Source organism: Acanthaster planci, linkage group LG04 (genome assembly GCF_054643075.1).
Source record: "Acanthaster planci isolate LZ-2023a linkage group LG04, COTS_SCS, whole genome shotgun sequence".
Lineage (NCBI taxonomy): Eukaryota > Metazoa > Echinodermata > Asteroidea > Valvatida > Acanthasteridae > Acanthaster > Acanthaster planci.
Genome location: NC_141780.1, coordinates 1,847,543 through 1,870,815, shown reverse-complemented (window position 1 = coordinate 1,870,815; position 23,273 = coordinate 1,847,543). Strand labels below are relative to the sequence as shown.

General features: G+C 38.4%; 1 protein-coding gene across 3 annotated transcripts in view; it reads left to right on the top strand.

Moving 5' to 3' along the window:
- The window catches only part of LOC110982083 (uncharacterized), a 35,682-nt gene extending 16,524 nt beyond the window's left edge, over positions 1 to 19,158 (top strand). For 2 of the 3 annotated variants that reach the window (XM_087135297.1, XM_087135295.1), the window contains one exon: positions 1,328 to 4,502. In XM_087135297.1, coding sequence (XP_086991423.1) covers positions 1,328 to 1,575 — 248 coding nt within the window. In that variant the 3' untranslated portion in view covers positions 1,576 to 4,502. Of the gene's footprint in view, positions 1 to 1,327; positions 4,503 to 12,461; positions 12,588 to 13,445; positions 13,568 to 14,480; positions 14,743 to 16,447 lie in introns of those variants that run through there. The other variant, XM_087135296.1, reaches the window with a different exon arrangement.
- The last annotated feature ends 4,115 nt before the right edge of the window (positions 19,159 to 23,273 follow it).

Below are 23,273 nucleotides of genomic sequence, written 5' to 3'. Positions count from 1 at the left end.
TGATCGAGGCGCTGTATCATTTACTCAATAGAAGGACCAAGGCTAGCCTAGCCGGTAGAACTAGTGAGGTGCACGCCTCAGGTGTATCTGTCTGGGTCAATGGTCGGGTTGTAGCGGTGCTGGGCTATATATCTGGATATTCATACGCACTGACTTCTCCATTAGAGCGATATGGAGCTGCACAGCGATCCGTCTGCTGCGCTGTACGTTCGGTTAGGCATCGCAGAACAAGGTTTTTATCCGCCGCCCCTGACTAGTCTGAGCTGCGGAAATTCTGTCCTAGTATGGTTTTGAAAGAGCTTAGAGATTAATAAAATATCAGCATGGTTAATGGACTAAACCAACAGGCATTTTCCATCCCAAGGAGTCACGTAACTTTCCTGTGGTCGTGGGCAAAAGTTTAAGGTTTGTGTGTAAAAAGTTGAAAAACAGAATAATTTGTCACGTGTAAAAGAATGCAGCGCCGAGTGGATAAAAGTTCTAGGCTTATAAAAGTTGTCTCGAAGAATGATTGACATTTACAAAGTTCAACCAAAGGAGACCTTACTACGCCCAGCCACGCCCAGCCACAAGGAGGGTAGATTTTAACTACGCAAAATTCCTAGGAATCACTAAGACGACGGAGTAAGGGAGCATTCTAGTCACGCCACACTCTAGCATAAGTAAATTGATAGAAAATTGTCATTTCAGCTAGGCTGTTGAATATGCATAATTCTAAGCTAGATAAGAAACCCTGGAATGCATGATATGAGAACGAGTTAAACTTGGGGACACTATAGAATTCCAGTACTGATCGAGTTTGAGGGTGTGCAACATTATCATTATTGGTGATCTCTCTCACTATAACAGTCAAAAAATCACCAAACAAACCAGTCCTAGTTTATTCATCACATCCCATCACAAAATGACGAAAACAAACTTACGACTTGTTTACGTCGGGCCTCCCTTTCTCCATTTTTAGTTGTCCCTTTTAAGATTAACAACTTTGGGTAGAAATTTCACAGCAACCTGGCAAACATTAGTTAAAGGACACAATGATTCATAACGCTACATCGGGGAGTCTTTGCAGAGGGTCAGCCCTTGAACATTCTCGCCTTAGAACCCTAGCTCCTTAAACATCGCATGAAACGACTGAAAAACAAAACCTGGAACTCATTTCACCAATTGTTCTTTATCAAGATGAGAGAAATCACCCATAGATGCTCAACACCGCAATTCCCTTTACTTCATTCGTTATTCTTGCTCAGTATCACGCTTTTTGTGAGATCGGATCGACAAACTTTAGTCTGATTTTCTTATTCCTTTTTTGCGTCCTCTTCTAATCCAGCCCCTCCTCATCTCGACGGGCGAAGCTTCTCAACATACGACATGGACAATGATGAGGATACCAATGCTAATTGTGCAGCTGAGCTAAAGGGAGGCTGGTGGCTCGACACATGCAATGGTACCTCTGGTGCTCCGTACGGCCTTAATGGGGAATATCAACAAGGTCATGATCGCGGTATAATATGGGCTGGATGGGAAGGCCATCGAATTGTCAAAAGCGAAATGAAGCTGCGTCTGAGCTGGTGGTAAACTAATAGGAGACTCACAGTGGAAACGATTTGTGACGCAGAACAAATAATGTAATAATGCTTTTTCAGCAAACCTGTCACATCGAACTGAACGTGAGGTTCGTTGTGATTCTTGCATGGCAAACTCATAATAACAACGTTCTTTGAATTTTCACAGCTTTCGGTGTAGAAACTCATTTCAATCGTACACAGAACTGTTTCTTTAATCATCAAAACTGTCATTTTCCTATATTTAGACTGCTTTAGAGTCGCATCGTCATCATTTCACTCCAGTTTGGGCAGGTGGGTGGCTACTCATTCCCTAAGTAGCACCATTGTATTGGGAAGTATTTTGTATTCATTCCAGGTGTCCTATTGTAGCAAGAATTTTTATTCAAATATCTTGAAATGTGTGATCTTGCTCAATAAAGCTAGGGATAAACATTGTTTGTGACTGTAATAATGCTTTTTCGACAAACCTGTCACACAAAACTGAGCTTGAGGTTCTTTGTGATTCTTAGATTCTTTGTTTCATGGGGAACTAACAACAAACAATGAGACGCAAAGAATGTCAGTTATGAGAATTTGGAACTTAAGAAGTTTTAATAAGGAACTGGAAAATAAATGAATAAAGAAAAATAAATATCTGGTGTAAGTTTTGGATAATAGAGATTTCAAGAATCAATGTGGATGTGGTTATACTGGTCGATGATATGTGCAACATGACACATTTCGTGATTAAGATGCCTGTCAGTTTGATGTACATTTGATTGAATTATGTACATTTTGCCCAAACTACAACTCGTTTTTAGAATTGCGGGTTCAGGTCTACTTTGTTACTACTATGATTGCAACCTTGTGGTGATGTTTCCTTCCTTACTTATTACATGCTGAAATTGATAAATTATGGCAGCTGTTGAATAAATTTAAAACAATAACAGATTTCACTGCCAATGGTGTAATCAAACAACAAGTTTATACTTGGCCATAACTTGCGCCGTGAACAGGAAAGAAGTATATTTTTGTGAAATTTGTGTATTTTGTGAATGTGTGAACTGGATTCTCAAACTTTTGCCAGATATACAAATCACTTCCTAAAGAGCACTGGTTCTGTAAATTCTGGTTTTAGGTTGGCGAGCTTTTAACTTTTGTTGTTTGATGTGAGTTGAAACTTCGAAGTGTTGTATAAGCCGCTAATGTGTTCAGTCTTGAATGTACACAACGTGACGTTTCTGTTATAAATATGGAGAAAATATTTTGAAAAATGGGGAACAGAAACATATGGAGCAAGAGTTGAAAATCTTGAGCGAACATCATTTTTTGAGAAGGCGAACAGAAGGTGTTTACTTACATCTGCATGTATATGCATGAACGTCCGTTTATGTATTAAACTGCTGAAGTGCCCAGTTGATTAAATATTGATCATCTTTTTGTCAACCACACATTATAATTGTACAAATTGTAGAAAATCAAATGTTCAATGTAAATAAATCCTTCAGATCTTCAAAGCCAATTGCGCATGAGTCATAAGGGTCTGGTCAAAATATAACAATGACATGGGGTAGCGAATAAGTTATTCAAGATTTGAATAATGGAGTGGAAAATTTTCATTGTGCACGATTATATAAAATAGGTTAAATAAGATTACATATCTTGTGAGACTTTGACCATAAGTTTAAAATGACCATTCAAAGAAATCATTGTGAAGATAGGTACACTCTTTAAAATCTCAAAATTTATTTTTCCAAAGAGCTTTTCAGATCAATGTTTACAACTGTCATAGTTCAAGGCTTGGTGGAAGATTAATCTCTGAGCTTATGCATTGTGCTTGTTATCATTGAGTGGAATTAGAAATAATGTGATATTTAAAGATTAATTTAAGATTCTTGTGTATATGTTTAATTCCGAACTAGAAAGAAAGAGGTTAGTGGACCGAAGCAGAAGCTGGCTATTAAAGCCCCTTCCCCTCCTACACTTTCAGTTTTCAATATTGTTTCTTAATGCATCAGAAAGCAGAAAATGTATCATTTTTGGTGAAATAGAATTCGCTTGGGCTTTTTCCCTTAACATTTGATCAAAGGGCTCATCATGAGATAAACATTTCCGGCATTTTGGCCATTGAGATCAGGACGTTTGGTCATGTGATTTCTCAGTTGAACTGGAATATGAGGACAAAACGAGTAATCGTAGCGAGTGCTTTCATTTTTGGGAAAGGTTCTGATGGTCGAGACACAGTCACGATTTATTGTTGAATTCATTGCAAAATTGCAGTGTATGAAACATGTATGAAAATGGAATAATCGATGAAAAATTGACATGTATTTCTGTCCACTGAAAATATGTTATTTTCAAGATATTTATGATTAGTTGATTTGTAGAGGATAGTGAAGAAGTAGTATGTGCCAAAATACATTGATTCTATTTTGTTTCATCTTTTAAGTTTGTTTTTTTCCATTTGCTCAGTTTATATGTGTAATTGTTTTGAATGCCTTAACTGTTAGATTGCATATCTACGAAAAGGAAAGTAAGAATAGGCCACGTTAATTTAAGATGTAATATGACACTGACAGGTGACCATTTATTTCTTGACCATTTCTATTGCATTTTTACAAAGCCATTATCATATCCAATGAGATGTGATTCGCTGATACACATGTTGGTTTTACAAAAATTAATGAAGATGTCTTGAGGTCCCTACTTTTGTCCGGGGGGGGGTTGTCTGGACAGATCCCATGAGGTTAGCGCATGAGAACTATGGAGGCCTGGCATTAAGGGTCCTAATCCCATCTCAGTCAACCTTCAAAATCTCCCTCGTATGAAGGATATCTTGTGCGCTGATCCAGCTTTTCATGGTAACAAAATAGTTTGTAATTTTGCTCATGTGTTTTTATCTGACAAAATGGTGTTTTCCAATTAAAGTTATCTCCATTTGGGAATCTTGTAACCGTACAGACGTTTCCTACAAAGACAGTCAAATTTAGAAGGAAAATATGCTTTAATCGATATTGGATTTTAAACGAAAGTTACATTTTGTCACAATTTGAATTTCACTGCAAAGATATCGATGACTATTTCAGATACCACATCCAGCGCAATAAATGTCAAGCACAATAGGCCTACATTATCGAAACCAAATTTGTACCATGACTGCAACCATCAGGAACACACACGCCTATAGAATGTGGTTGCTTATGAAACAGTGCATTGAGCTGACGTTCCTCTATTACAACTTTCTAGCCTCGGACTTCAATTAAAGATCAATTCTTTTTATTTTTCAATGTCCAAACTAAATTATTTCAACAAAACAATAGGGTTTCTGGTCTGAATATAATGATGGAATTTATAAGCAGAAGTAGACAGCTTCTTTATTCACAAACTGTTGTTCACAAACAGCGATTTATCAAACATTCCATGTGGTGAGCTTTTGGCAAATCCAATTGTCCATGTTTGAAGTATGTGCGGACGAGCAACAGCATTAACGTAAAAATGATAAAACCATCCTTACAGTTTTAAATATTACTGTTTATATTACCTTCATAGTTGCAATATTCTACTTAACGGTAAAGCGAAGGAAGGGAGCGAAGGAACTAACTCCTAAAAAGAAATATTTGGGAAAGATGTTCGGCTGCTTGTTGGGCTTGTGCACATAGCTTACGTACAATATTACAAGCTATAAAAAACACATTTAAAATGACGGCAAGAGTACTGGAATTCGTTATATATCAACAGGGCTCCATCAGTGAAGCCTGAATTTCTTGCAATAAAGTTGATCTTTCACTTGCGGTGTTTATAACATGAACGTTACTAATGATGGTCTCGCACAGCGAGAAACACAGCCATTAATTGTTTGCCTCATCCCGTTGCTAAAGTCAGTTCAGTTTTCAATAAAAAGAAAAATTTGCTTCTTGCTCTTTTTGTCATTACTAAATTATACTTCACCAGTCAAAAGCCAGCGTTAACGATAAAAATCAGTTGGATATGTTGTGAAATGGGCATCTGAAGCGGGTATAAAGACCAAACTGTGTTCTGACATGAAAGATATTTCAAGGAGATCCCCCAGTGATTATATGACCTTGTGTAAAACTACAATAAATGAATTTCAAATCCTTCACAGGCAGTGTACCCAATGAGTAGTGCTGTCTGTAGTTCGAGAGGGGCCATTGTATCTGGCATCACCCAATAGTCACCGCCTACACCAACCTGTCGCTCACAACAGCATCGTCAGCATCACCACAGGGGTGAACTGACGATGACTTGTAACATGTAGCAAAGTATTAACATGAACACAGAAGGCGTGAAACTAAATTTAAATACTACCTTAAATAATCTCACTATTAACAAGCAAAATAATGAGCCAATGTAAATAGTTTGTTAGGTCGTCCTAATAACGTAAACAGGTTTTGCACCAAGGTCTGAAGTGGTATTTTATATTCAGATGCAAGTAAATGAAATCTAACGCCCAAGCAAATATGGAAGACATAATTTCACACATCACTTTATAGGTGTATATAGAAAGCAAATCCAGGATTTTTCTGATGGGGGTGAGACCAGAATTTTTAATGTCTAATTTTGCAGACAAGCGAAAGCGATGACAGACGATGAAAATTACATACTTTGTTGGCAATGGTACTTTGATGCACTTACCTTAGTTATTTTTGATAATGTTCCCCTTTTTTCCCCTTTTTTCAGAACTGGGGGTTCAATCGCCCCATTCACGCCTGATATATTCTGTGGATTACAAAGTTAAGTTTAACGTAATAAATTAAATTCACTTTGAAAATTTGTTGTGTTTAAAAATCATAAAACGATGACAAGGGACTCAATAATTCCAAGTTGGGATGCAACAATAATGCCAATACGTGTTCGCGTTGAATAAGCTAGCTGTCAGGACCAGAAATGGAACATCGTAACACAAGTCCCAAGTCATCATCGTGACCCCAGTTATCATTGGTGGACGATGACATCATCGTGGGAAGAGCCAGAACATTACATTAGAGCTTCACCATGATCTCCCAACGTACACGACTACAATTGAGAAAAGAACATTCAGTATAATTTTCCAGTAAAACAAGCAAGTTCTACAATGGCGAAACCATGCGCCGGTGTCAAATTTTTTTGGCTGCTGATATTTGGGGGAATGGTCACTTTTGTCTTTGGCCATCAATGTAATCCATTTCATAAAACCGTGTACGTCGCGGAAAATCGTGCACTGCAAGGGTTTGCGTACGCACGTAGATCCGTACGCTCTCGTGTCATCTGCGGACGGGACTGCAACATGGATGAACGTTGCAAGTCTTTTAACTTCAACGACTGCAACAAAAGGTGCGAGTTGAACCTTGCTACAAGACGAGAGCATCCTGGAAACTTCACTGTGACGCCTGGGACTATGTACTACGATAAAGATGAGGACACACTTCGCCACTCGCTGAATGACACTAATGACTGTACAGGTGCCGGTAAGTCATGTCAGAAAAGAGGGGCTTTCCAGATTCCTCTAGTGATTTGAGAAAACTTCCTTTCATGGCGCAATGTTACATACCTTTAAGCTACAGACAAATAAAAAAGACCCCTGTGACAGGCCACCTACCAGCTCTGTGGTCACGATTATACTGTTTGCATCAGTGAGACAGAGTCAAAGTCCAAAGAGCTGTCACTTTGTACCGAGACTGGGCCTGTTACAAAGAAGGGACTCCAGCTAATTTCATGTATTAATCGTCAAACAGATAAAATGTGCAGAAGTCCTTCAAAATACCGATACAATTAACGAGTGATTGTGAATTTGTTGCTGAATGCAGCATGATTTTGTTAATTTTCATTCTTAGTTTCTGACCATGTCAAGGGTCGTGAACAAGACCATTAACACCCGATCTCACTTCCCACCGCTACTTACAAGTGTGGTTGTCAGCGTCATGAAAATTTGCAAGCAGACGGCTCGAACAAGCTTCGCTTAAAAGTTCGCCTACTGTACTGCATCATACGATAATATATAGGCATCACAGTTAGAACATAGCTGTTTTGCTGCACAGGCCTCGCTTATAAGTAGCGGTGGGTAGTCGGGTCGGATGACATGGTCCTTCTGAAATCACTCCCCGGATAAAATGATCAAATGTTATAAATAAAATGAGAAACACTGTACATATGCTAAAGTTTAAAAACAAATAAAGCTATGCAAAACAAGAAAATATGTTGTGGCACTCCGGGCCTATAGCACAAATACATTGAAAACAAAAAAATGGTCTAAAATAGAGACCAATATTATAAATAAAACATTAATTAAAAACAGTAAAGATTAATAACAATAAGAGAGGAACTAACGAACTGAAAAGATTAGTAGGAAAAAAGGTGTTAAAATACATTTTATACAAACACAAAAATCAAAACAATAAGAAAACACACAAAATACACGTAAGACGATAAGATGCGACTGGAGCGACAATTTAAAGATACTCAGAGAAAGACTCTTAATTACCGTTGAATACCTAATTCTTCTCTGCTTTCATTAACCATTCTAGTAGTGACACGCCTGAGCTAGATCCTGAAATCTGACATTGAAATCATGCCTGTCATTGAATGTACCCCTACTTCATTTGAGGTGTACCAGTTACATTGACGTCAGCAAATCGCAAGTCCCTGATGGAAATCCTGCGAGAATTCTGAAGCAGGGAGCTAAATATCTTGCTCCCACTGGCCAAATTATTTAATGCTTCTCTCAGAACACGGATGTGCCTAATGATTGGAAGCCAGCAAATGTCTCGTTATTTAAGAAAGGCAAACGTAACGAAGCCAGAAATTACAGGCCCATTTCACTTATGTCCACTGCAAGGAAGATCCTCAAGAAAATTGTTTGTGGCAGAGCTACGGCTCTTCTCGATTCCAATAAAATTCGTGATGATAACCAGCATTGTTTTTACCGCCCCAGGGGTCTGGTGAAACACAGTTAATTGACGCTGTTCACGATTGCAGTAGTTATTCACATGCAGACCTCACTGGGGATGTCAGATTTGGGGATTTTTCAAAAGCGTTTGATCGAGTTTGACATGATCTTCTTCGATCGAAACTTTAGTACGGCCTTGGCACGCCTGATATGTTAATTGGGTTATGAGTTTCCTTGGCCAAACGCAAAAGAGTCACTGCCAGCGGAAAGGTTTCATCGTGAGGCCAAGTGATTTGAATGCTTAGCAATTTGAAAGGATCTGTTGCATTTTCTTATCAATAATGTAATATCACGTGACTCAAGGAAAGGGTAGAATGCTTGAATCAGCAACATCGAGAAATGTTTCCAAAATAACCAGGGTTTTTGCATATTATCCTCCCGGACTGCATCAATTAGGTCAGCATCCGCATTTCTTAAGTTTCTGTTCGTATTATGAAATAATCAGTTTTGGAATAAAGCTGTGTTAAGCTGGAATAAAGCTGGAATAAATCAGCATTACTCCCAGAAAAACGAAAGAGGCAGACAGGCAAATTGTATTTTTGGACAGTGGTGCTACTTCATTGGCTAGCAAACTTGATCAGCACACTGACCCAATTATTAAATGATAACAGTTCAAGAAACGCAATTCTTAGAACAAAAATTAAAAAGTAAAAGCAAAAATGGCATGCTTACCATAATAATAACCAAAGCATTACACCCTTATCAATGTACTTACACGCATGTGCAAAATAGCCAAGGCGCTCTCCCTAGACACTTGACACGCTTGTCATAAGTGAACAGTGGTATGAAATAATAAAGGTCATTTTACGACTTGCATTGCATGCGATATATGCATGCACGATGGCATGGATACTGACTGAGTTAGATTATGCACCTTTGCAATGTATTTTACTAAAAATCTAATATGGTGTAACCTTATTTGAAAACCTGACGTTAATTGGTTTGTGTATGGGCCCACCGCTGTCCTTGCGGTAGGGCTAGCCTAGTTGTTTGGCCACCGCCGAACTTGCGGTAGGCAAAACTCTAACAGTAAAAAGAAAATTGTTGTGAGTTCCAACAATGGTTAACTTTAAATGTTAATAATCCAACGGCTCATTGTTTCGGCCTAAAGTTTGTTTCATCCAATTTGCATACAGAAGACACTTCGTATCCAAGCAACTCGTGAACACATTTACGCTATGGACCGGTCGCGTAATCGGTCACGGCCGCGCACGCATGACAACAAAACAAGGGCAATCTAAAGGGCGCACTCGCGCGTTTACAGAGAGTGATGTATTTTATAGTTTGTGTGATAGAAGAATCAGCGACACTAGCCGGTTTGGTGGAAAATAATCTAAAATTTTGCTAAATTTGTCGAATGTGTAGTAGGCTCATTAATATGCGGAAATAAAAAGTTGCGATCAGTGAAACAGTGTTGAGCACTAACAATTCGGAACTGACTATGGGGACTCGGTAGCCGTCATCCCAAAGCAAACTGGTAAATTGAAATCGCCAGTGAGAATAATTTTCTTATGATTAGTCCAATTCTAATTTTGTGATTTAAAAAGACTTAGCTCATCGATGGCCTCGGTCCCCACTGCTGAGCGGTCGGTAAAAACTCCTATAAAACTGAACCTTTATTTTTATACATTACCTACACCACAAAATCTCACAATCGGAGTTGGCCGATGTATAACAGAGAGACCTTTTCTGAACGCAACAAGGACGCCTCCTTCTTGCCTGTTTGTTTTTCCTAAAACCACCATAGTTGTCTTGAAAAATTTCACTCGAGTTTATATTATCCAACAAGTGAGATTCCCTGATGCACACAATGTTTGCGTCTTTAAAATTCTAAAATTGTGTTCAATTCATCTTATTACAGACAATACGAGAATTAATGAATATACATTTCAAGTTTCTAATCCCTTTTACTGTGTTCTTGGGTCCCTTGACGTTGTGACTTGGTTAACGTATCTGAGTATAACTTTAATAACATTTATAATTGAGAATAGAAACGATATAAAATATATCTTTCCTTTTGGGTAAAAAATCAAGAATTGTGAAGCAAATTTCATTCCTTCATAGGAAACCGCACCAAGATGCATGTTTTCGTTTGTAATTAAATTAAAGCACATGTCGGCATTTAATTTGTAAAAAAGTCAATCTCTGTCGATTTCCATACTTTCAATCCAGCTAAAGCTTTGAAAAACATCGAAAACATCTTAACACAATATGCATGTTTCCAGAATACCAAAAATAATATAACTTCAGATTTTTTCAAAAGAAATCCATAAAATGGTTTCTGAGCTTTCTTCGGTTTTTTCTTTCTAAATGCAAACTGTCCACATAAATCTTGTTTCCATTTCTGGTGCTCACACAGACCCTTTAATGGTTTTGTTAATATTCATTGAAAAATGCATTTTTTACAAAGAACGTACTTTTTTCAAATTCTTTGATCAGAGAACCTTTTTCTGCTGATATTGCGAGGGAGCGAATGTGATCCAAAGAGAAAATAAGCCAATTCATTGGCAATTGGCGATTTATAGGTCAAAACTTCAGGGCACAGAAACCATGTTTGCTTCTAAAATTACAATCGTTCGTATTATTATTCATTTTTACATATCTCTGCACAATACATCGGGACCCAAGAAACGAGACTCAGGGCCTATAGGCATTCAAAATTGTTTTGGTCCTCGCGGCTTGAATGAGCGCTTATTCTTATTGAGTACTTAAAGCAAAGTTCTTGTTCCAGTCCAACGCTAGATCAGGAATCACTTTATCATACGCGATCTTGTCAAATGTTTCCAACATCAAGTATTCATTTCATTTTGTGTCAAGATGCCAGCAGTGCTTACCCTTGTCAAAACCGTTTCCGTTGTGAATATATTTCAGCAGTGGAAGTTGTAAAACGTTCCGTGGTATGATTCTAGCTTTCGTGTTGCAAAGCAGAAACCAATGCTCAACTATCATAAGCAAGACATTTGACATATCATTATTATTGTGGTTGCTAACCTGTTTTAGTCCAGGTAAACTCATGTGCTAAGCAATATTATATCCCCAACCATGTTTATTTCATAGACTATGAAATTAGCACCTTCAACTGTTTTTCAGGTTCCGAAATTTTTATTCCACTTTCCACCCTCCTTTCATCAACATCATTTTTTTTGGCTACACCACCTACACTAAAATTTACATGTTTTGATATTCTTCTTTCAATTGTTTAAACTCATCAGATAAAACTCCAACCGTGGTGAAAGAAACTGACGTACAGATGCGTACGCAGCTAGATTTCCAAATAAAACAAAATGTCATGCATTACAGCTCCCCACTGACACGTTCCGCTGTTTTCTTCGTTTGGGTTTCTACAATTTCTAATTTTGTAGTCTGCAGAAAAAGTTTTTAATTGGGCAAAAAAAGAGATTGATTGTTTGGATTTTTTTTTATTTCAAATAATTTGTCTAAATGACTGATGACTGTAGTCAGGCAAGTCACCCCACCCCCAATATCTGGCACATATTTACGCCGCTGGCGATGTCATAACATTATCAAGGATAGATTGAGTCTGTTCTGAATTGGCACAAACGTTAAACAGCTTTTTCGACGTTTTGCCTCCAAATGTAAGTACAGTTTAAATGCAGTAAACTTTCTCAGCGGTTGCCTGACGTGTATTTTTTCAATGACAAAGTCTTCACAATTTTTGATTTGGTTTATTTCAGCCACTGTGTGTTAAAAAAGGCTGTATGGAAAAATGCTGATAATCTTGAGTGTAGTTGATTGGCGTACAAAACTGGTTTTTGCCAGTGTAAGTCTACTGGCCCCATACATGATTTTGCGATGATGGATATCCTAAATCATTCAATCGTATACATTCTTATCAGAGTTTGACATTTTGTGGTTTGCTCAATACTGGAAGATTTTTCTTTAGTCTCAGACCTTTAATTTCCTTCCAACAAAGAAGTAATTCAAATGTTTACTTCCTGTCTGATTTTGTCCAGATCCTTGCAGTTCGAACCCTTGTCAAAACGGAGGAACATGCAATCAACGGCAAGGTCACCAGTCTCGCCAATACTGCCAATGCGCACCCGGTTTCAGAGGTAAACACTGCAAGAGAAGACCTAAAGGTAAGACCAAAGCTTATATTTTCTTATTTCACATTACAGTGAATTGGAGCTTGCCCGGTCACGTCATTAGATCCCAGAGTGTTGGGTGTAAGGTCTTATTTATCCAGAGTGCTTGCTATCGCGAATGTGCACCCATTTTCATGGGAACACACTGCGAAGACAACCCTTTTCTTGATCTCATACAACAGTGAAATAAAGCAAGCTCAGGCCTGTGACATGCAAGTAATCCCAAAGTGTCAGGAACTCATGATGCCCAGTTGGGTGGAATATGTTGCACGCATGAATCAAGGCTTCATCCACCTTATCATCGAACTACCTGGCCGACTAAACAGAGCAATTACACACGATTCTCATTACCATGGCTACGAGGCCTAAGGAGGACACAAAAATCACGAATCCTTTAATGGGATGTAGTGGAGGAAAACCACGTGAAATTCAGACGATGTGAAAAGACAGCGGAAAAGGAGCCTGTATTAAACCAAGGGACTCTGTTCTAAAACTCACTGGCGCCCGTGTATGTGGCCACGTTTTAGATCCATCAATATCGGCAATGGATATTGTTAAATTTACAAAAAGCTGTTTCTTTCAGCTAATTGTTTCAACGTAATGGTGTCCTTAATAGTCAGTGGCGTATCCAGGAGGGAAACTGGGTAGAAGTTTCCCCCAGGAAATATGTTGCAATGTTGGAATGAATTGATAGCAATATCAATTTAAACAATTTACTACTATAACAACTTTGGCAGGAGGCAGAGATAAATTTTAATGGGTGAAAAAAGTTTCGGTTTCAGAAAAATTTTGCTCCCTCATCCTAAACCTGCGTACATGCTGTTATTATAATACATAACGTCTTTTTCTCAGGTTGTCATCATTTACATTTTCGTGGTATCCGCCAGAGTGGTGTGTACACCATTTACCCGTCAAAATACCCTGACGGCCTGGAGGTCTACTGTGATATGGATACTGCATCCAAAGGCTGGATTGTAAGTTTGTCTTATCATTTGAGGGAAGGGTAGCCCAATCGTTAGGCTGAATTTTCTGTCAAATGTAGGATTTGCAATCAGTGCCAGAGCCGAAACAACTTTGTGGAGATATAGGGTTGACAACTCGCTTATGAGAAAACACGTGTTGCAAACTAAACAGCTGGACAAGTTACGTTTATGTGTTTTTATTATGCCAGTGTTTTAAGAATAGTTCAGTGGATAATGCTGTATTTGTTTCCATTTTACATAAAACGAAGAACTTTAATTCTAATAAGAATTGTAAATATCCAAAGAAAGTGACTCGTTCCAAGGTTTTCGCCAACAAAGAACTTACCAAAACGATCACATTAGTAGCTGATTGATACTACTCGATCGGTTGCAATTCTTCTAAAGACTGGTAAACAAATTTAGAAAGTACAAAATCTCAAAATAAATTTCATGCAATGAGAATCCGAAGAAAATGAGAAAATTGCTACATATTATATCGAAAGATAAATGCCTACACCAACGGTGAGATTAAACTAAATCTAGATCTTACATAACTATAAACTCGCCGAATAAGAGAAAACCAGTCTTTAAAAGTCTTCTGCAATTGCAATGCATTACTCCCTATAGCGGCAAATAAGGCAATGGGAAGGGTGATTGAATCCTATGAACAAGGTAAACAACATTCTGCTGTTTGCACTCAGTCCTCTTTCTATCTTTTTTTTTTGTCTTTTAACCTTGGACGGGTAAAAAGACCTAAGACACCGCCGACAAGTGGAAAGAAATCCCCACCTTCGCTCGATAAACTCTTATATTGAAAGGCAATAAAACGTGCAATTGCAAACACACATATTACTATGCCAATGCATTCTTAGACGGAAGGAAATCTTTCAGTCATTCATTCAACACTAACTATATTTGGTTGAAGGTGTTTCACAAGAGGTTTGACGGGTCGGTGAATTTCACTCGCAACTGGACCGAGTACCGGGACGGATTCGGCAATCTGACGGGCGAGTTCTGGTTGGGAAATGAGATACTCCACCAACTGACTTCGGGACGGGAAAAAAGATGGGTACGGATACATCTGGAGGATGACCAGGCAGAGCATCAAACCTACCAGGCCAAGGGATTCAGCATCAGCGGCGAGAACTACACCTGGACTAACGGTGGACGTGCTCAAGGTCATAAGGGTACGTAATACCACAGAAATACTCCTTATGGGGTATGATATCAGAGGTTCTTTTGAACCAATGATTGGTATTTTGGGAACATTACACACTGTTCCTTTTGTAACCCTGAACCCATCCTTTATCCAAACATCACGCCACCCTAGACTATACAATTCGGAGTAACAAATAACCCCAAAATATCAAAGCGATAAACTGTCAACCTCTGGTAGAATACGGAGTTCTAAAAATAACTGTTGCGTTCCCTCGATATCAGTCCCTCAATATCAGGCTGGTGGTAGCATGACTATTGGCGAGTGACATTCAGAGTTGACAATTTATTGAACGTGAGTGGATTAAGTGTAGCCCCAATACTGTCCGAACTAGAACGTGGTTAGCACAGTGATCTGATCAAGGCACTGTATCATTTACTCAATAGAAGGACCAAGGCTAGCCTAGCCGGTAGAACTAGTGAGGTGCACGCCTCAGGTGTGTATGTCTGGGTCAATAGTCAGGTTGTAGCGGTGCTGGGCTATATAGCTGGATATTCATGCGCACTGACTTCTCCATTAGAGCGATATGGAGCTGCACAACGATCTATCTGCCGCGCTGTACGTTTGGTTAGGCATCGCACGGTTTTTATCCGCCGCCCCTGACTAGTCTGAGCTGCGGAAATTCTGTCCTAGTATGGGTTTGAAAGAGCTTAGAGATTAATAAAATATCAGCGTGGTTAATGGACTCAATCAACAGGCATTTTCCATCCCAAGGAGTCACGTAACTTTCCTGTGGTCGTGGGCAAAAGTTTAAGGTTTGTGTGTAAAAAGTTGAAAAACGGAATAATTTGTCACGTGTAAAAAAATGCAGCGCCGAGTGGATAAAAGTTCTAGGCTTATAAAAGTTGTCTCGAAGAATGATTGACATTTACAAAGTTCAACCAAAGGAGACCTTACTACGCCCAGCCACGCCCAACCACCCGGAGGGTAGATTTCAACTACGCAAAATTACTAAAAATCACTAAGACAACGGAGTAAGGAAACATTCTAATCACGCCACACTCTAGCATGAGTAAATTGATAGAAAATTGTCATTTCAGCTAGGCTGTTGAATATGCATAATTCTAAGCTAGATAAGAAACCCTGGAATGCATGATATGAGAACGAGTTCAACTTGGGGACACTATAGAATTCCAGTACTGATCGAGTTTGAGGGTGTGCAAAATTATCATTAGTGGTGATCTCTCTCACTATAACAGAAAAAATCACAAAACAAACCAGTCCTAGTTTATTCATCACATCCCATCACAAAATGACGAAAACAAACTCACGACTTGTTTACGTCGGGCCTCCCTTTCTCCTTTCTTAGTTGTCCCTTTAAGATTATTAACAACTTTGGGTAGAAGTTTCACAGCAACCTGGCAAACATTAGTTAAAGGACACAATGATTCATAACGCTACATCGAGGAGTCTTTGCAGAGGGTCAGCCCTTGAACATTCTCGCCTTAGAACCCTAGCTCCTTGAACATCGCACGAAACGACTGAAAAACAAAACCTGGAACTCATTTCACCAATTGTTCTTTATCAAGATGAGAGAAATCACCCATAGATGCTCAACACCGCAATTCCCTTTACTTCATTCGTTATTCTTACTCAGTATCACGCTTTTTGTGAGATCGGATCGACAAACTTTAGTCTGATTTTCTTATCCTTTTTTGCGTCCTCTTCTAATCCAGCCCCTCCTCATCTCGACGGGCGAAGCTTCTCAACATACGACATGGACAATGATGAGGATACCAATGCTAATTGTGCAGCTGAGCTGAAGGGAGGCTGGTGGCTCGACACATGCAATGGTACCTCTGGTGCTCCGTACGGCCTTAATGGGGAATATCAACAAGGTCATGATCGCGGTATAATATGGGCTGGATGGGAAGGCCATCGAATTGTCAAAAGCGAAATGAAGCTGCGTCTGAGCTGGTGGTAAACTAATAGGAGACTCACAGTGGAAACGATTTGTGACGCAGAACAAATAATGTAATAATGCTTTTTCGGCAAACCTGTCACATCGAACTGAACGTGAGGTTCGTTGTGATTCTTGCATGGCAAACTCATAATAACAACGTTCTTTGAATTTTCACAGCTTTCGGTGTGGAAACTCATTTCAATCGTACACAGAACTGTTTCTTTAATCATCAAAATTGTCATTTTCCTATATTTAGACTGCTTCAGAGTCGCATCGTCATCATTTCACTCCAGTTTGGACAGGTGGGTGGCTACTCATTCCCTAAGTAGCACCATTGTATTGGGAAGTATTTTGTATTCATTCCAGGTGTCCTATTGTAGCAAGAATTTTTATTCAAATATCTTGAAATGTGTGATCTTGCTCAATAAAGCTAGGGATAAACATTGTTTGTGACTGTAATAATGCTTTTTCGATAAACGTGTCACACAAAACTGAGCTTGAGGTTCTTTGTGATTCTTGCATTCTTTGTTTCATGGGGAACTAATAACAAACAATGAGACGCAAAGAATGTCAGTTATGAGAATTTGGAACTTAAGAAGTTTTAATAAGGAACTGGAAAATAAATGAATAAAGAAAAATAAATACCTGGTGTACGTTTTGGATAATAGAGATTTCAAGAATCAATGTGGATGTGGTTATACTGGTCGATGATATGTTCAACATGACATTTCGTGATTAAGATGCCTGTCAGTTTGATGTACATTTGATTTAATTATGTATATTTTGCCCAAACTACAAGTCGTTTTAAGAATTGCGGTTTCAGGTCTACTTTGTTACTACTATGATTGCAACCAGGTGGTGGTGTTTCCTTCCGTATTTATTACATGCTGAAATTGATAAATTATGGCAGCTGTTGAATAAATTAAAAACAACAACAGATTTCACTGCCAATGGTGTAATCAAACAACAATTTTATACTTGGCCAGAACTTGCGCCTTGAACAGGAAAGAAGTGTATTTTGTGAAATTTGTGTATTTTGTGAATGTGTGAACTGGATTCTCAAACTTTTGCCAGAGATACAAATCACTTCCTAAAGAGCACTGGTTCTGTAAATTCTGGTTTTAGGTTGGCGAGCTTTTAACTTTTGATGTTTGATGTGAGTTAAAACTTCGAAGTGTTGTATAAGCCGCTAATGTGCTCAGTCTTGAATGTACACAATGTGACGTTTCTGTTATAAATATGGAGAAAATATTTTGAAAAATGGGGAACAGAAACATATGGAGCGAGAGTTGAAAATCTTGAGCGGACATCATTTTTTGAGAAGGCGAACAGAAGGTGTTTACTTACATCTGCATGTATATGCATGAACGTCCGTTTATGTATTAAACTGCTGAAGTGCCCAGTTGATTAAATATTGATCATCTTTTTGTCAATCACACATTATAACTATACATATTGTAGAAAATGAAATGTTCAATGTGATGGGGTAGTGAATAAGTTATTCAAGATTTGAATAATGGAGTGGAAAATTTTCATTGTGCACGATTATATAAAATAGGTTAAATAAGATTATATATCTTGTGAGACTTTGACCATAAGTTTAAAATGACCATTCAAAGAAATCATTGTGAAGATAGGTACACTTTTTAAAATCTCAAAATTTATTTTTCCAAAGAGCTTTTCAGATCAATGTTTACAACTGTCATAGTTCAAGGCTTGGTGGAAGATTAATTTCTGAGCTTATGCATTGTACTTGTTATCATTGAGTGGAATTAGAAATAATGTGATATTTAAAGATTAATTTAAGATTCTTGTGGGTATGTTTATTCCGAACTAGAAAGAAAGAGGTTAGTGGACCGAAGCAGAAGCTGGCTATTAAAGCCCCTTCCCCTCCTATACTTTCAGTTTTCAATATTGTTTCTTAATGCATCAGAAAGCAGAAAATGTATCATTTTTGGCAAAATAGAATTCGCTTGGGCTTTTTCCCTTAACATTTGATCAAAGGGCTCATCATGAGATAAACATTTCCGGCATTTTGGCCATTGAGATCAGGATGTTTGGTCATGTGATTTCTTAGTTGAACTGGAAAATGAGGACAAAACGAGTAATCGTAGCGAGTGCTTTCATTTTTGGGAAAGGTTCTGATGGTCGAGACACAGTCACGATTTATTGTTGAATTCATTGCAAAATTGCAGTGTCTGAAACATGCATTTTTGAGGTAAACTTTCCAGGAATATCTGGATGTCTGCAGACAAACTGTGACATCCACAGCTACAACAACGACGGATGAAGGGGAAAACTTATCAATGAATTGGTGGATGTTGTCGTCATATTTTAGAATAACTGGATAAAAATAGAATAATTGATGAAAAATTGACATGTATTTCTGTCCACTGAAAATATGTTATTTTCAAGACATTTATGATTAGTTGATTTGTAGAGGTATAAATCAGTGAAGAAGTAGTATGTGGCGAAATACATTGATTCTATTTTGTTTCATTTGTTAAGTTTGTTTTTTCCATTTGCTCAGTTTATATGTGTAATTGCTTTGAATGCCTTAACTGTTAGATTGATTGCATATCTACGAAAAGGAAAGTAAGAATAGGCCACGTTAATTTAAGATGTAATATGACACTGACAGGTGACCATTTATATCTTGACCATTTCTATTGCATTTTTACAAAGCCATTATCATATACAATGAGATGTGATTCGCTGATACACATGTTGGTTTTACAAAAATTAATGAAGATGTCCTGAGGTCCCTACTTTTGTCCGAGGGGGGGTTGTATGGACAGATCCAATGAAGTTAGCGCATGAGAACTATGAAGGCCTGGCATTAAGAATCCTTATCCCATCTCAGTCAACCTTCAAAATCTCCCTCGTATGAAGGATATCTTGTGCGCTGATCAAGCTTTTCATGGTAACATAGCAGTTTGTAATTTGGCTCATGTGCTTTTATCTGACAAAATGGTGTTTTCCAATTAAAGTTATCTCCATTTGGGAATCTTGTAACCGTACAGACGTTTCCTACAAAGACAGTCAAATTTAGAAGGAAAATATGCTTTATGGATTTTAAACGAAAGTTACATTTTGTCACAATTTGAATTTCACTTCAAAGATATCGATGATTATTTTAGATACCACATCCAGCGCAATAAACATCAAAGCACAATAGGCCTACATTATGGAAACCAAACTTGTATCATGACTGCAACCATCAGCAACGCGCACGCCTATAGAATGTGGTTGCTTATGAAACAGTGCATTGAGCTGACGTTCCTCTATTACAACTTTCTAGCCTCGGACTTCAATTAAAGATCAATTCTTTTTATTTTTCAATGTCCAAACTAAATTATTTCAATAAAACAATAGGGTTTCTGGTCTGAATATAATGATGGAATTAAACAGAAGTAGACAGCTTCTTTATTCACAAACTGTTGTTCACAAACAGCGATTTATCAAACATTCCATGTGGTGAGCTTTTGGCAAATTCAATTGTCCATGTTTGAAGTATGTGCGGACGAGCAACAGCATTAACGTAAAAATGATAAAACCATCCTTACAGTTTTAAATATTACTGTTGATATTGCATGCCTTCATAGTTAGTTTGCAATATTCTATTTAATGGTAAAGCGAAGGAAGGGAGCGAAGGAACTAACTCCTAAAAAGAAATATTTGGGAAAGATGTTCGGCTGCTTGTTGGGCTTGTGCACATAGCTTACGTACAATATTACAAGCTATAAAAACACATTTAAAATGACGACAAGAGAACTGGAATTTGTTAAATGTCATCAGGGCTCCATCAGTGAAGCCTTAATTTCTTGAAATATCGTCGACCTTTCAATTGCGAATGAATCATTAACAATGATGGCCTCGCACAGCGAGAAACACAGCCATTAGTTGATTACCTCATCCCATTGCTAATGTCAGTTCAGTTTTCAATAAAAAGAAAAGTTTGATTCTTGCTCTTTTTGTCATTACTAAATTATACTTCACCAGTCAAAAGCCAGCGTTAACGCTAAAAAATCAGTTGGATATTGAAATGGGCATCTGAAGCGGGTATTAAGACTGAACTGCGCTCTGACATTAAAAATGGTTCAAGGAAATCCGCTGATGATTATATGACCTTATGTAAAAGTGCAATAAATCAATTATTAGTTTGTAGTTTGAGAGGGGCCATTGTATCTGGCATCACTCAATAGTTACCGCCTACACCAACCTGTCGCTCACAACAGCATCGTCAGCATCACCACAGGGGTGAACTGACGATGACTTGTAACATGTGGCAAAGTATTAACATGATCACAGAAGACGTGAAACTAAATTTAAATACCACTGTAAATAATCACACTATTAACAAGGAAAATAATTAGCCAATGTAAATAGGTTTCGTCCCAATAACGTAAACAGGTTTTGCACCAAGGTCTGAAGTGGTATTTTCTATTCAGATGCATGTAAATAAAATCTAACGCCCAAACAAATATGGAAGACATAATTTCACACACCACTTTATAGATGTATATAGAAAGCGAATCCAGGATTTTTCTGATGGGGTGAGACCAGAGTTTTTTAATGTCTAGTTTTGCAGACAAGCGAAAGCAATGGCAGACAATGAAAATTACATACATTGTTGGCAATGGTATTTTGATGCACTTACCTTAGTTATTTTTGATAATGTTTCCCTTTTTTACCTTTTTTTTCAGAACTGGGGGTTCAATCCCTCCCCCATTTCACGCCTGATATCTTCTGTGGATTACAAAGTTAAGTTAAACGTAATAAATTCCATTCACTTTGAAAATTTGCTGTGTTTTACTAATCACGAAATAATGACGAAAGACCGTGTGAGAAACCCCTCTCCAGCGGTTACGCATCAGCTGCCTTAGGATAACGCGCTAACCACTTCCGTAAAACAAAGATCTTAATTGGTATTGGGGGCGAAAGGAATTCCCAGAGGAAACCTTAGTAGAATGTGTTGAATGCCTAGCAATAGCTAGCTCGGTATAAAATAGCACTCTGACTGGGTTTATACCTGTGATGCCAAAGTGATCATGGGCTAACGAACTTGATTGCCCTTAAAGCTAAGAATACGGTGAACCAACATTTGTCGACTTCCCTAGTTTGCACACTGCAACCCCGTGGCACCGGGTAGAAGCATATACTACATTTGTGGGCATATTTGCATGCGCGGTAATGACATTCTTGCTCCCAGGTAAACGCAAAACAAATCCCAACAGGTTTTGAAACTTTATTAATCTAGGATTGGGCGTGGAACAGCGCTTAAGCCACACAGGCCGACAACCACGGAGGAAACTGTTACAGCGGCTGCCACAGTCAGCCGCAGCTTGGTATCTATGACTCCCCAAGAGCGTGTGGGATTTTGCTCTTGCAGGAGGCGAAATTGATCATCATATTTTTTGTCAGCCAAGCCCAGGAAACTGGCGGGCTGCAAGCTTATATCGGTTTCAACAATTCAGGGGCACGCTGTGGATGTTTTGATCTGTAAATGACCATAAATGTATTGAATGCGGAGGCCTATTTGTCAACTGTGTCGGTCTTTTTATTACGCATGACAGAGGATTTGCGAACAACCATTATGTCACCCTCAAGAAAAAGCAAAACTTCTTAATCTTTTATCTGAGCAACTGTGGCTGCTGCCTGCTCTTGATAAAGCACGGCCGTATCTACAAAACTACTATTCCAAATCTTTTATTTAATTAACCCTCATAGAGCCGGGATTTTTGGCCTTGTCACCCCCGGCCAGGCGGAATCTCCCCCCCCCCGATCTCGGCCATACGATGATGTATTTCAAATAAATTTGACAGTGTCATAGAGGCATACATACTAATCGTCTGCGTGAAATTTTATGTAAATTAATTAAGTTTTCGCATAATTATGACTCATTAATTATTCACTCTGCCCTTTGTAAGATGTGTGTACAAAGTCAAGGGTATGTACAAAGTCAATGATCATATACTTCTCCCTGCCTCCTAAAATTCTTAGTGTTAGTTTTTCTCCTTGTTTTGAGCAGTGATGCTGTTAATTTTCGTGTGTGATTATTAAGTTTTCAAAATTTTTGCACATAAAAAAGTCTAGGGAAACAAACTGGCTAGCGGTAAAAGCATGGGCGTAAATTCTGGGTTGGGGTGGGGTACACATCCACTTCACATTTTGAAGTGGGCGGATGGGCCACTGAACCATTCCCACTTTTTGTGGTGAGCAAAAAAACAGCGGATTGTGAAAAATTGTCGGTTAAAATTGCACTCAGTATCACTCAAAAGACTTGCCCGTGTCACACGAAAATGTCATCCGTAGATTATTTCCTTCCTTTCCCAAAGCACGTAAAAGGCCCCAAAATGAAGGCTCCTCCCTCAGAAAGACCACAAAAGGTTTCCACATTTTTGGCCCTCCGTAAAATGAAACCACGTTGGCCCCGTTTCAAAAATCCGTCTCTTGATCTGCCCTTGAATTAGACCATTGCATGTCTCAAGCTCGGTAGCCGTTCTTGAGTTCTCTGCTTCAACGCAAACGCTCGACCCTGTGTCCTATTTATCAGCCCATACTTCACTGACCTTGCCAGCACTTAAAAGCACTACGGT